Source organism: Manis pentadactyla, chromosome 2, assembly GCF_030020395.1.
Source record: "Manis pentadactyla isolate mManPen7 chromosome 2, mManPen7.hap1, whole genome shotgun sequence".
NCBI classification, from domain to species: Eukaryota; Metazoa; Chordata; class Mammalia; order Pholidota; family Manidae; genus Manis; species Manis pentadactyla.
This window is the reverse complement of record NC_080020.1, coordinates 9300755-9313143: the sequence shown is the minus strand read 5'-3', so window position 1 is coordinate 9313143 and position 12389 is coordinate 9300755. Positions and strand designations below refer to the sequence as shown.

General features: G+C 42.4%; 1 protein-coding gene across 9 annotated transcripts in view; it reads left to right on the top strand.

Annotated features, from left to right (window-relative positions):
* The window catches only part of MTUS2 (microtubule associated scaffold protein 2), a 507260-nt gene that overhangs the window by 437000 nt on the left and 57871 nt on the right, over positions 1–12389 (top strand). The window contains exon 1 of one of the 9 annotated variants that reach the window (XM_057489975.1): positions 11634–12040. The exons of the other annotated variants lie outside the window; for them this stretch is intronic. Within the exon in view, the coding sequence (XP_057345958.1) occupies positions 11987–12040 (54 nt within the window). The 5' untranslated portion in view covers positions 11634–11986. Of the gene's footprint in view, positions 1–11633; positions 12041–12389 lie in introns of those variants that run through there. 9 annotated transcript variants of the gene reach the window in all.

Sequence of the window (12389 nt, the reverse complement as noted above, 5' to 3'; positions counted from 1 at the left end):
TGTCATATCTCCAAATGCTAGTTTTAGTATATTTATTTATTTATTATTTATTTTATTTTGGTATCATTAATCTACAATTACATGAAGGACATTATGTTTACTAGACTCCCCCTATCACCAAGTCCCCCCCACATCCCTGTTCACAGTCACTGTCCATCAACATAGTAAGATGCTGTAAAATCACTACTTGTCTTCTCTGTGTTGCACAGCCCTCCCCGTGCCCCCACACACACTATACATGCTAATTGTAAGGCCCCCTTTCTTTTTTTCCCGCCCTTATCCCTCCCTTCCCACCCATCCTCCCCAGTCCCTTTCCCTTTGGTAACTGTTAGTCCATTCTTGGGTTCTGTGCTTCTGCTGCTGTTTTGTTCCTTCAGTTTTCTTTTGTTCTTATACTCCACATATGAGTGAAATCATTTGGTACTTGTCTTTCTCCACCTGGCTTATTTCACTGAGCATAATACCCTCTAGCTCCATCCATGTTGTTGCAAATGGTAGGATCTGTTTTTTTCTTATAGCTGAGTAGTATTCCATTGTGTATATGTACCACATCTTCTTTATCCATTCATCTACTGATGGACACTTAGGTTGCTTCCATATCTTGGCTATTGTAAATAGTGCAGCGATAAACATAGGGGTGCATCTGTCTTTTTCAAACTGGAGTGCTGCATTCTTAGGGTAAATTCCTAGAAGTAGAATTCCGGGGTCAAATGGTATTTCTATTTTGAGCATTTTGAGGAACCTCCATACTGCTTTCCACAATGGTTGAACTAATTTACATTCCCACCATCAGTGTAGGAGGGTTCCCCTTTCTCCACAACCTCGCCAACATTTATTGTTGTTTGTCTTTTGGATGGTAGCCATCTTTACTGGTGTGAGATGATATCTCATTGTGGTTTTCATTTGCATTTCTCTGATGACAAGTGATGTGGAGCATCTTTTCATGTGTCTGTTGGCCATCTGAATTTCTTCTTTAGAGAACTGTCTATTCAGCTCCTCTGCCCATTTTTTAATTGGATTATTTGCTTTTTGTTTGTTGAGGTGTGTGAGCTCTTTATATATTTTGGATGTCAACCCTTTATCGGATCTGTCATTTATGAATATATTCTCCCATACTGTAGGATACCTTTTGTTCTATTGATGGTGTCCTTTGCTGTACAGAAGCTTTTCAGCTTGATATAGTCCCATTTGTTCATTTTTGCTTTTGTTTCCCTTGCCCGGGGAGATATGTTCAAGAAGAGGTCACTCATGTTTATGTCTAAGAGATTTTTGTCTATGTTTTTTTCTAAGAGTTTTATGGTTTCATGACTTACATTCAGGTCTTTGATCCATTTGGAGTTTACTTTTGTATATGGGGTTAGACAGTGATCCAGTTTCATTCTCTTACATGTAGCTGTCCAGTTTTGCCAGCACCATCTGTTGAAGAGACTGTCATTTCCCCATTGTATGTCCATGGCCCCTTTATCGAATATTAGTTGACCATATATGTTTGGGTTAATGTTTGGAGTCTCTATTCTGTTCCATTGGTCTGTGGCTCTGTTCTTGTGCCAGTACCAAATTGTCTTGATTACTGTGGCTTTGTAGTAGAACTTGAAGTTGGGGAGTGAGATCCCCCCCACTTTATTCTTCCTTCTCAGGATTGCTTTAGCTATTGGGGGTCTTTGGTGTTTCCATATGAATTCTTGAACTATTTGTTCCATTCATTGAAGAAAGCTGTTGGTAATTTGATAGGGATTGCATCGAATCTGTATATTGCTTTGGGCAGGATGGCCATTTTGACGATATTAATTCTTCCTAGCCAGAAGCATGGGATGAGTTTCCATTTGTTAGTGTCCTCTTTAATTTCTCTTAGGAGTGTCTTATAGTTTTCAGGGTATAGGTGTTTCACTTCCTTGGTTAGGTTTATTCCTAGGTATTTTATTCTTTTTTAGTTTTAGTATATATTTAATTCATAGTTTTTGTAGTTTTCTTTTGATTCATTGTTTTTTTCTTGGATGTAATTTTCATCACTGGAGGTGTGGTGGACCTTATTTTATGATTCTTTGTTAAACTCTGTTTTGTTTATTCATTTATTTCTGTTCATTTTCATAAGTTGGGCTGCTTTTCAAGATGCCTGGTTTGGTGACTTCTTCTGTCAGTGTAGCAAAGTCCAGATTCTTTAGTGGATTTGGAGGTGAGCGGAGCTAGAGAGTTCTGCCTTCTGATTTTCGGTACTCTTTTTTCCTGCAGGACCCTAAGTTTCTTTTCTCCTTCACCACCTAATTGCCATAGGGCATTTCTCCTTTCCTCTTTGCTGTTCTTCTTCCCCAGAACCTCTTTATTTTAAAGGCTGCCACTTTAAACCATACATACCATTGAATTCCTTCTTGAGAGACCACACTTGAATCTAGTAGGAGACTTCCATCATACTTTCATAATAAAAGTGAACTTACTAGCCCTGTTCTTTTTCTTTTCCTGTAGTTTTTCTTACCCAGTTCTTCCTCAGAGAAATATCTTCTTGAAAGGCCAGAGGATGAGAAATTGCTTTGGGCTTTGGTGGGTTTCATTTTTTTTACTTCTGATGAATTTAGGCATTCTATATCCTTAAGCTGTTGTGAGGAGGTGGTTTTAATGTATTTTAATTTTTCTTGTTTTTCTTTATTTATTTTGAAGAAATGTTTGGAGATAATGTTGAAGACATAGGTAGACTCTGTTGTCGTCCTTCTTTCTCTTTTTAAAATCTCAACTGTATCTGCGGAATGTCCCTTCTTCTTTTTTTAAGACATTTGTTTGTCCCTTTTAACTTTTCTCTTCGATCTGAGCCACTCTTTGGCCTTTGTTCATTTATTTATTAACCCAATAAATATTTATTCAGTACTCCTGTATGCTAGGCACTGCTCAAAGTGGAGAATGCAACAATGACCAAACAGTCAAAGTCCCAGTCGAGCTGGGACTACATCCTAGTAGAAGGAGACGAACAACAAACAAATAAGCAGATTATGACAAGTGCTTTGGAGAAGAACAAGTCAGGAAAAATATGCAGGGAGTACTGGGGAGGTGACAGTATGTTACAAATTTTCATAGATAGTTAAGGAAGAGCTTACTGATAAGGTGACAGTGGTTAGGGAACAAGGTATGGATATCTGGGAAAAGATACACCAGGCAGAGGTTCACCAGGAAGAAAATGGCCAAGGTGGAAAAATACTTGACACGTTGGAGGTACAGCAGGAGGCCAGCGTGGCTGGAGTGCTGCAAGTGAGGGGAGAATACTAGATACTGGGCTAGGACAGGTAACGGAAAGCCAGTTCAGGAAGGGCCATTGACAGGACTTTGGCTTTAGTTCTGCATAAGAAGGGAAGCCACTGGAGGATAGAGGATGGAGAAAGACATACTCTGGCTTTTATTTCTAAAATTTCTCCTAGTCTAATGTGGTGAGAATGGACTGGAGTCGGGGGGGCAAGGGTTGGAGGCCGTTGCCTCACTCCAGGGGAAATACGTTGGCAGCTTGGACTGGGATGCTTAGAGCAGAGGAGTGAGAGGTGGTCAGATTATGGATCTCTGTGTTGAAGGTAGAATTTACAGGATTTGCTTCTGGATTATATGTGAGATTATAGTTCATTTGTTATTTTCAAAGAACTATGGTCACCTACACACTAAGTGTAGCCCTTTTGCAAACATAGATGTAATCATCAGTTGTGGGACACCTACCATTTCCTTCTCTGAAGTGGTAGCTTGTTTGGGAATGTGGGCATGTGCTGCAGAATAAAAGCTCCATAGAATCACTGGTTTGAGACTGTGCAGCCATTTGGGATGAGCGTTGCTACCAATGTTATTTAATCGTAGACCCACACAGATAAATGGCCCAAGTCTTACTGTTACCAAAGCAGACAGCCCTGGGTCTGCTCACCTGATGTGCAACAAAGCCAAATGCTGGCATGAGGATATCGAGAAAGAATGAGGGCATTTCTTGCAGGATGCCATGCAAGGAGAATAGGTAGCTGATACTCCAGGTCCCAAACTTCCTGCTGTCTTACAAGCAAAGGTTTTTAAAGGCAAAACTATGGGAAAGGGTTGCAGGGTGTGTGATCAGCTCGCGCCCACTCTTCTGGATGGTCAGTAGTGAGGTGATGGGTTCTCTTCAGGAGTCGTAGTCATTAGTCTTCTGGCTTCACCCAGTCTGGGGTGTCTACGGGCTTGGTGTCATGAGAAGGCCATTCTGGTGGGGGTCTGGGTTCCTGTAAAACATCTCAAGGATATGTGAGTCAAGAGTTTATCTGTGGCCTTGAGAGGGAACTAAGAGTCCTGTATACTGTAGCTGTTTAGTTTGTTTTACTTTGGTGTGCAAACTCTCATTTTCTTTAATCTCTGAATACTCAGTCTAATTCCCACACTCTGGGTCATGATTGAGGGACTCGGGCTTCTCTTCGTTAATAAGAAGTCTGAGGGGCTTCATCAAAAGGGGGTCGCCTGTGAGGTTACATGATCATCTATGGAAAAAAGAGAAGGAGAGAGAGGGAAAATGTAAAGTGGTTCTGAGTCAGCCTTCTTCCACTCTTACATCATGAGGATAATGATGGGAAGTGGCGCCCTGAAAATCTTGTACTTGGAGCTCCAAGTCACAAGAAAAGCTTGGGCATAGGTCCGAGCAGTTTCTGGGTTTGCTTCATGTCTTTGCAGCTGGGCCCGAGGATTACTGTTCTTCAGGGAATTTTTAACCCCCCGCCAAATGTCAGAGCAACATCTATGTGGTTGCTTGTTAGCAGGGTCTCTGTGTCCTGGTGACTTTAACCAGGGTTAGTGCACTCAAGCTTTAATGTAGTTACTCAGTATTTACTGGTACTATGCGTGCCTGGCGCCCTGCTGAATGTTAAGGACATAGTCATATCGCTACAGGCAGATGCGGGGACCGCTCACCAGATGGAGCTGGTGACTTAAGAGGAAGATAGGCATTAAACAGATCAAATAACTATTCAATTGCTGTGGTGAGAAAAGGAGGAGTAGAGGTTTCTAGGAGAACCTTAACCTTGTTGAGGGGTTGGGGACCAGTCTTAGCAAAGGTAAGAAGCCATATGCTGAGATCAGTGACATAGTCCTTCCATATCTACAGTGATCTCAGTCTGTTCTTGGGTGGACAACTGCTTCATCACAGTATAGGAAATAAGGAGGATAGAAACACCAGAAATTAGTCATAGACACCATTCCAGTGTCCAGAGCCTTTCGTCCTCTCTTAATGGCAGTCACGTTGTTGATTGATATTCAGCTTACGGTCCACCGTGATCATCCTTCTCACCTAATAGGCATCAAATGGGCAGATGCACTTTGGCGCTTTGCCGACTGCTTCCTGTTTCTGTATCTGATTCTACCCATCAGTTATCCAGTCTTGTCCAGGATATTTTTCCAACTAATAAAGATCATTTTTAATTGCATATCTCTTTCTTGAAAGTAGTCAGCTCTTCTGAAAATAATGCAGAAACTTGTTATCTCCTGTAATCATCCTAGTCACTGATTTAAAAGGAATAATAAAATAAAGGTACTGTCAAAGACTACTAGCCTAGAAAAAAAGATTGTCCTATATAAGTAGCAACCTTCCTTCTCAGGTAGTACAGAAAACTGGTACTTTCATGGTGTTCTTTTGACAAGTATTTATGAACACAATTGTACATGTCATTTTTTTAAAAAATTCTAATAGTCTAAATCCTGGTTATTACATCAAAGGTGCTGCAGAGCATCTAATATCTGCATATATATTGTCTATAACCACCAATCTCTTCCAGTTTAGAGATTTGAGGTTTGTATTTTCCCTTTCCAGCCCATTCCCACCTCATTAAAATTCCTAGATGGATCGTGCTTGGTAAAAGCTACGCATATTTTCCTGGCGATCCCCTTTGCTAAAATCCAGGGCAGGAGCTCTAACTCATATTTCAGATGCATGGAAAAAGGAGGGGCATGCACAGTGGAATCCAAATAAACAGATGGTTGCCTTGACGATCTGTAAGAGGCTTTTTCATGATCATTTTTCATGGTTTTCTTTTGTGGCAAAGATGCAGTTTTTATGTATTGGCCTCCTACAAAGGGATCCATGGCTCACAAACTGCCTGAAACACCAAAATGCCTCTGCCAAGCAGCCCCACCTTTACTCAGTTCGACCCTTCCAAGATCCCATCCTGAACCACTTCAGGACATGGTCCCCGGGACCTGTTCTCAAGGCAGATTGCCAGTGTCGTGGGTGTGAACACTACAAAGGCACAACAAGAGGGCCATGATATTTGCGGGGAGACAGATAAAAACAATTATTACATGGAGCAAAATGTCATTCACACAGACAAGTGTATATACAGAATGTTATGAAATCACTGAGAAGACAATCCAACCTAAATGGGAAGAAGATCAGGCAGAGGAGGTGAGGTGGCGCTGATCGCGACTGGGCAGTGGGAACAGGAAGAGACTTGAGTCTGACAGGGGTGAATGCGTTTGGGGGCTGGGCAAGGGATCCTAAGGAAGACAAAGAAATGGAAATAGTAAAATTAAACATTGTCACAGTGACTTATGCACATAGTTTCTACTGTGTCAGTTTAGTTACTTGTGTATTGGTTTGTAAATATACATTTAAAAAAATACTACTGGTGGAGGCTTTGTTCCAAGTTCTGAAAATGTGGGGCAATTTCATAAATACAGTTGAATTTCCTTTTCTATTTGCGCATGCTCAGATCCCATATCCAGATTATAACACCAAGTTACAATTATGTAGGTCTTACGGATAAAAAGGTTCAACAATTGTAATGCAATTAGCAAAGTGCAGTGGCTAAGCACATAAGCTTTACAGTCAGATCTCAGTTCAAGACCTCACTCTGTCATTTCCTTGCTTTAAGTACAGATAACAGGTTGTACAGTCTCTGCGCCTCATTTTTCTCATCTGCAAAGTGGAAATGATAACAGACCTTACTTCACGTTGTTTTGTGAGAGTTAAATGCGATGCCACGTGCAAGCCCCAAGCACAGTGCCTGGCATCTGTTAATGATCAGCTGATGTTCATTGTTAGTTATTATTGCTCCAAAGCATGGTGTTTGAAAGGTTTTTTCTGAAGAGATACACCAGTAGACCTTCATATAACTTTTCTAAATGCTCATTCCTATTCCAGTGCAAGAAAATGCACCAGGGTTAAAAACCATCTCAAATGGTTTTAAATATTAGGAACCAAAATGGCTCAGATTGCATCAGCCGCTGAGGTCATCCTTCTTTTTATGCCAAATGACAATAGTCTAAACCCCATTCTTTGTGCCTTCAAGAGGTTTGTTCTCTTTTCAGATGTTCAAGCACTGCAGGGATTCCTTAGAAAATCTTTATGTCAGGAGGAACCTCTCTACCCGGCCCTTGTCTTGCCATCATGTTACAGAGCCCAGTTTATCTCCCTCAAAGTGAGTTTCACTTAGCATTTTTCAGCCCCCAAAGGCCCAAGAGAAGGAGCCTCACCTCTCTCATGCCCAGCCCAAGGCCCTGTCTTCAGGAGCCCCTGCTGAGGGCATTTTATCTGTGGAAAGGATCACTTCCTTCCAGGAAAAACTCACTGCTAAAGACAACAAACAGGTCCCGGATTGTGGTATCCGATTTCCATTCCCTCCTAGAAAGAGCCAGAGCTCCTGGGGAGAATGGCTGGTCCCAGGTCCATAGTAGGAACTATCCAGTAGGAGCTGAGGATACCAACTGTGTCAGACGGTGAGGAAGGCGGACCAATCAGAAGGACTCAGGGGCCCATCAGAAGGCACTCCCACTGGCCAGCCGTGACATCACTGACCCTCTAAAAAGGATAATAAATGCAATGGATTAAACCATGTTGTGTACATCAACATGAAAACATGAGTTTATAATGATGTTTCGGCGAAGTGAGAGAAAGCCAGCAAGCACCTCACTGCGTGCCATTGCAACACCAGTCTTTATTCAGAAAATTGACACTTAAAAAGAAAGGCTTAAGCATTTATCTTGTCTTTCCTGTATAATGTGTATGGCAAGGAATTGAAATCATGGTAGTTGATGACGAAAATTTTTTTCTCATATAAAAATTCTAGCTCATGAACGCAAAAGGATAATAGAATCAGAAGGTCATGTTGTGAGTCCCAGTGAAATCATTGATTCGGGTAATAATCATTAACAGACGACATCATCAGATGAAAGGTTGATGGGGAACTTTATAATGGAGGAGAGCTGCCAAACCTGAGCTGGTAAAGCTCCACTAAAAATGAAACACCCGGACCTGTGCTTCCTGAGGGGTGTAATATGATGCTCACATCACAGCTGAGATATTGTTGCCCAAGTAAACTGACCCTGAGTTGCATCCAGGCTCTAGAACTAAATTCCATTTCCAGGGATGTAGAAGTAACTGATATAAAACTGCAGGGAAGCAAAGAGGCAAATCTAGAATGTGGGACATGCTACAAGCCAGCTGACCCAGTTTCTGAACAAGTTACTGGCATGGGGAAAAGGGAAGTCGGGGGGACTGCTGTTGATGAGAGAGGCAAAGGAGATTTATCATCTGATGTACTAGGTGGTATGGGTCCTGATTCACAAAAACCAACTGGTAAATAATTTTCTTGTGAGAAAATTATGAGAAATGTTGAGAAACCAGGGAAATTTTGTTATGGGCTAGGTACAAAATGCCAAGGATATGTTACCAGTTTTCTTTAGTGTTCGAATGGCACATAGTTATATAAAAACTTTTGGCGATGCATATTAGTGTATGTAGGACTTTGCTTTCAAACATGTTAACAAAGAAAAAAGAAAAGGGGCAGGTGAAAATAAAGGGACAAAATCTTGATAATTGCTGAATCTGGGTGATGGCAGTATTTTTTTTTAAGTTAAAAAAAAGGATAGATGAAACAGATGTGGAACATCTTGTAACTGTTGAAACTGGAAATGGATAGTTGAAGGTGCTTTTGTATTTATCTCTTTATTTTTGAGTATGTTTAAAGGTTTTTGAACTTGGAAAGAGCACGGATACAGCACAGTTCTAGGACATTCGTACATTTCTCAAAGCCCGGGTTCTTTACACTGAGATCTTACCGTGCATGTGATTTCAGCAGCTCCCTAAAGGATGGACTGAACCAGCCCCAGTTGAGCACTTCAGTGCGCTGTGTGCACCGGAGGAGAAGCCAGATCTCATCTTTCTTTGTTGAGCCCCCTCCAGGCTCACCTAATTTCCTGTAGGCAATGGTGTGACCAAGCACTCTCATTCATCACCCGAGAACAAGCAGGAATTTTCTGGTACATGCAATCTAAAGCCTAATTTGAAAGAAGCATTTCCTGAGGTGCAGAAAGACCATTCTGTCCAGGAGAGAGAGCATGCTTTACAACACTGTGCGGAGAAGTTGAGCTCGGAGCCTCCTCACCCCCACTGGCTCCTTCCACAATAACTTTACTCTATCTTGACTTCGTAAGATGCCTATTGTGCAAGGACTGTCTGCCTCCAGCTGAATGTGAGCCACACTTTTTTTATTTTTAACTGTAGCAAAATACAAATGACATAACATTCACTGTTTTAACCATTGAAGTATACAGTTCAGTGCATTCAGCACGTTCACATTATGTGTAACCAGTCTTGGGAATTCTTTTTATCATTCACAACTGAAATTTGACTACTCTTGGTACTGCATAAAAATGGATTCACACAGCATTTATCTTGTTGTGACTAGCTTATTTCACTTAGCCTAATGTCCTCAAGGTTCATCCATGTAATAAGGTGTCAGAATTTATCTTCCTTTTTAAGGCTGAATAATATTCCATTGCATGGATAGACCACATTTTGTTTACTCATTATCAGTCAATAAATACTGTATGAATCCATTTTTATACAGTACCTAGAGTAGTGAAATTCAGTTTCTAATGATAAAGAGAATTCTCAAGATTGGTTACACATAATGCGAATGTGCTGAATGCACTGAACCGTATACTTCAATGGCTAAAATGGTGAATTTTATGTCATTTGTATTTTGCCACAATTAAAAATAATTGCTCCTGCCTCTTGGCTACTGTGAATAGTGCTGCTGTGAAAACGGGTTTACCAAGGCACTGCTTCTCCAATACAAAGTTTTATTCCCAAGGTTTCAACAATCTCAGGAACAGCTCTCAGACCAGGTTTAAGCTCAAAGCACTGTGAGCTTTTCTTCCTCCAAATGGTCTGCCATGCTCACTGCCTGGAAGGCAAGCCTGTGTAAGAAGAAGGCAGTTCTGCACCTCCTGACATCGCAGAGCCCAGGCAGTGGTTGCTGCCTTCCCCCACTACACTTAATTTTAAAACAATAAAATTAATACATGCTGGCAAGAGGGTAAAAAGTGGAAATTTGCTCTCTCACCCCTATTTCCCATCGCTGCTCTTATATGAACAGTGTGTATTTTTTCCAAAGGCTTTATTCTAGACACATGCAAATGTATATACTTATATAGTTTTATAAAAGCTTTGTGTTTTATAAAAGTTTATTTTCCCACTCAACAGTGTATCATCTTTCCATATAGTGGAAAGGTGTTGGGTACTTAGGATATTTTCTATTTCTATGTTGTTACAAAAAATGCTAAATTGAATATCCTTGTGCATGCATACACTCTTGCATGTTTATGTGAGTATTACTGTAGGATAGAAGTGGAAATGTTGGGTGTGTAAATTTAAAATTTTGATAGGAATTGAATATAAATAAATAAATAAATAAAATTTTGTATAAGTACAGCCATATTGCCTTCCTAAAGAATTAAGCTAATTTACTCATTAGCTTTAAAGAAAGACTTGAGCTTATTCTTTCAAGTTTAGGGCAAACATTCCAGTCTGTTCTAACTTGACCACCAAGTATCCTTGTCCTCTTACAAGCAAGTTTAAAATTAAAATCTGCTTGGAAAATCTCAGGTTAGTAAAATTACCTCATTTTAATGACTATTGTCTGCTTACAGTCTTAAGGCAATCTAGTGGGCAAAGATGTAATTGTATATTTCTGCAGATGATAAATTTCAGGATTTCTCCTTTGAGTTATCAGGAAATGTAAAGTTAACCTCATAAACCTTTGCATCTTTTACTCTCAGAATTGCATACATATATTTTTAAATACCACATCTCTTTTGGAAAAAAAAAAAAAACTTTTGCCCCCATCCCCTTCCCTGTTTCCCTGTTTGATTTTTAACTGTTTGAAAAAATACAAATTGCCTGGAAAGATAAGTCCTCTAAGGCTTTTATGCTCATATGCCCAATAGCAGTCTCTGCCCCAAACCCAAATTTAATTATCTAAGCCGCTTGAACGGTTTAAGTCAGCCTAGGAGAGTGATTTCACAATTATATTTCAAATATAAAGACTTCATCAAATAAGGCAAATTTGTTCATGGCACAAAAAATCGAAAGAGCCATTGGTGGTCCCCATAGGCAGCCAGTGCCCTGAGACGGGCGGTGGCGGGGTGGGGGGGGCGTTACGTGGGAGAAAGGCCGTGCACAGCACGTCTGTATGATTTTACTTCTCAGGAAAATAGGCCAGCGTTTAAGCAGAGCCAAGACCCTGTCGGGGCGCTCGGCGCAGAGCAGCCCCCGAAGACCCGGCCCTTCTGTGTCTGCTGCGTCCTCTGCAGGCGTGTCTGCGCCGCGCAGGGGCGCATCCCTCCGGGGGAGGGCTGGGAGCGGCCGGCTCCCGAGGAGGTGGCGGCGGGGAAGCCTCGCTCGATTGTTCTGCGGCTATTGATCCGCCTCCCTCCGAGGATCCCAGTGGCTCGGTGACCCTCCCTCCCGCCGGTCCCCTCCCTCCCTGGCGCCCGCCTCCCCGCCGCGCTGCACGATCCCGACGCGGCCGCGCGGCGCTCTTCCTCCCTGGCCTCGGGCTCCTGGAATCCTCAAGTTATTAGGAGAAATAAGGTAGCCGAGGGGACCACATGGAAGTTGTGACGGCTCCCGGCAGCGCACCCCTTTCGGCCGAGCACTCCCTCGCCCTGGGAATCACCCGCTGACACGTTGAATGAAGGAGGGCCCCTTGCCAGTCATCCTGCCGGGATGGGCCACTGCTGGTGCAAGCCTTATTACTGCCTCCCGTGCCTGCACAAGACGGTACTTTGCCTCCCCTCCCCTCCCCCTCCTCCTCGGACAGGGCAGGAAGCCTGAGCAGCCCGCTCTGCCCCTCTCCCTCGCGTGTGCGCGCCGTGCGGGTGAGCAGGAGCCTGCCTGACCGGTTCCAGTGTGCTGATTCGTGCGTGGTGCTCGCAGAAGCACCGGCTCTCACGCACTCTGCGGTGCCTTACATAATTCCGTGTTCCTGCAGTCCCCGGTGTAACTGTTGCATTTTCCTGGAACAGCCGGGCTCTGCTGAAACATCTTGGAACCCCAAATGCCAGGGAATCACTGGACGATCCTTACTGCCTTTGAATGTACCTGTGAAAGCTAAGAGTTTTCGGTGGGG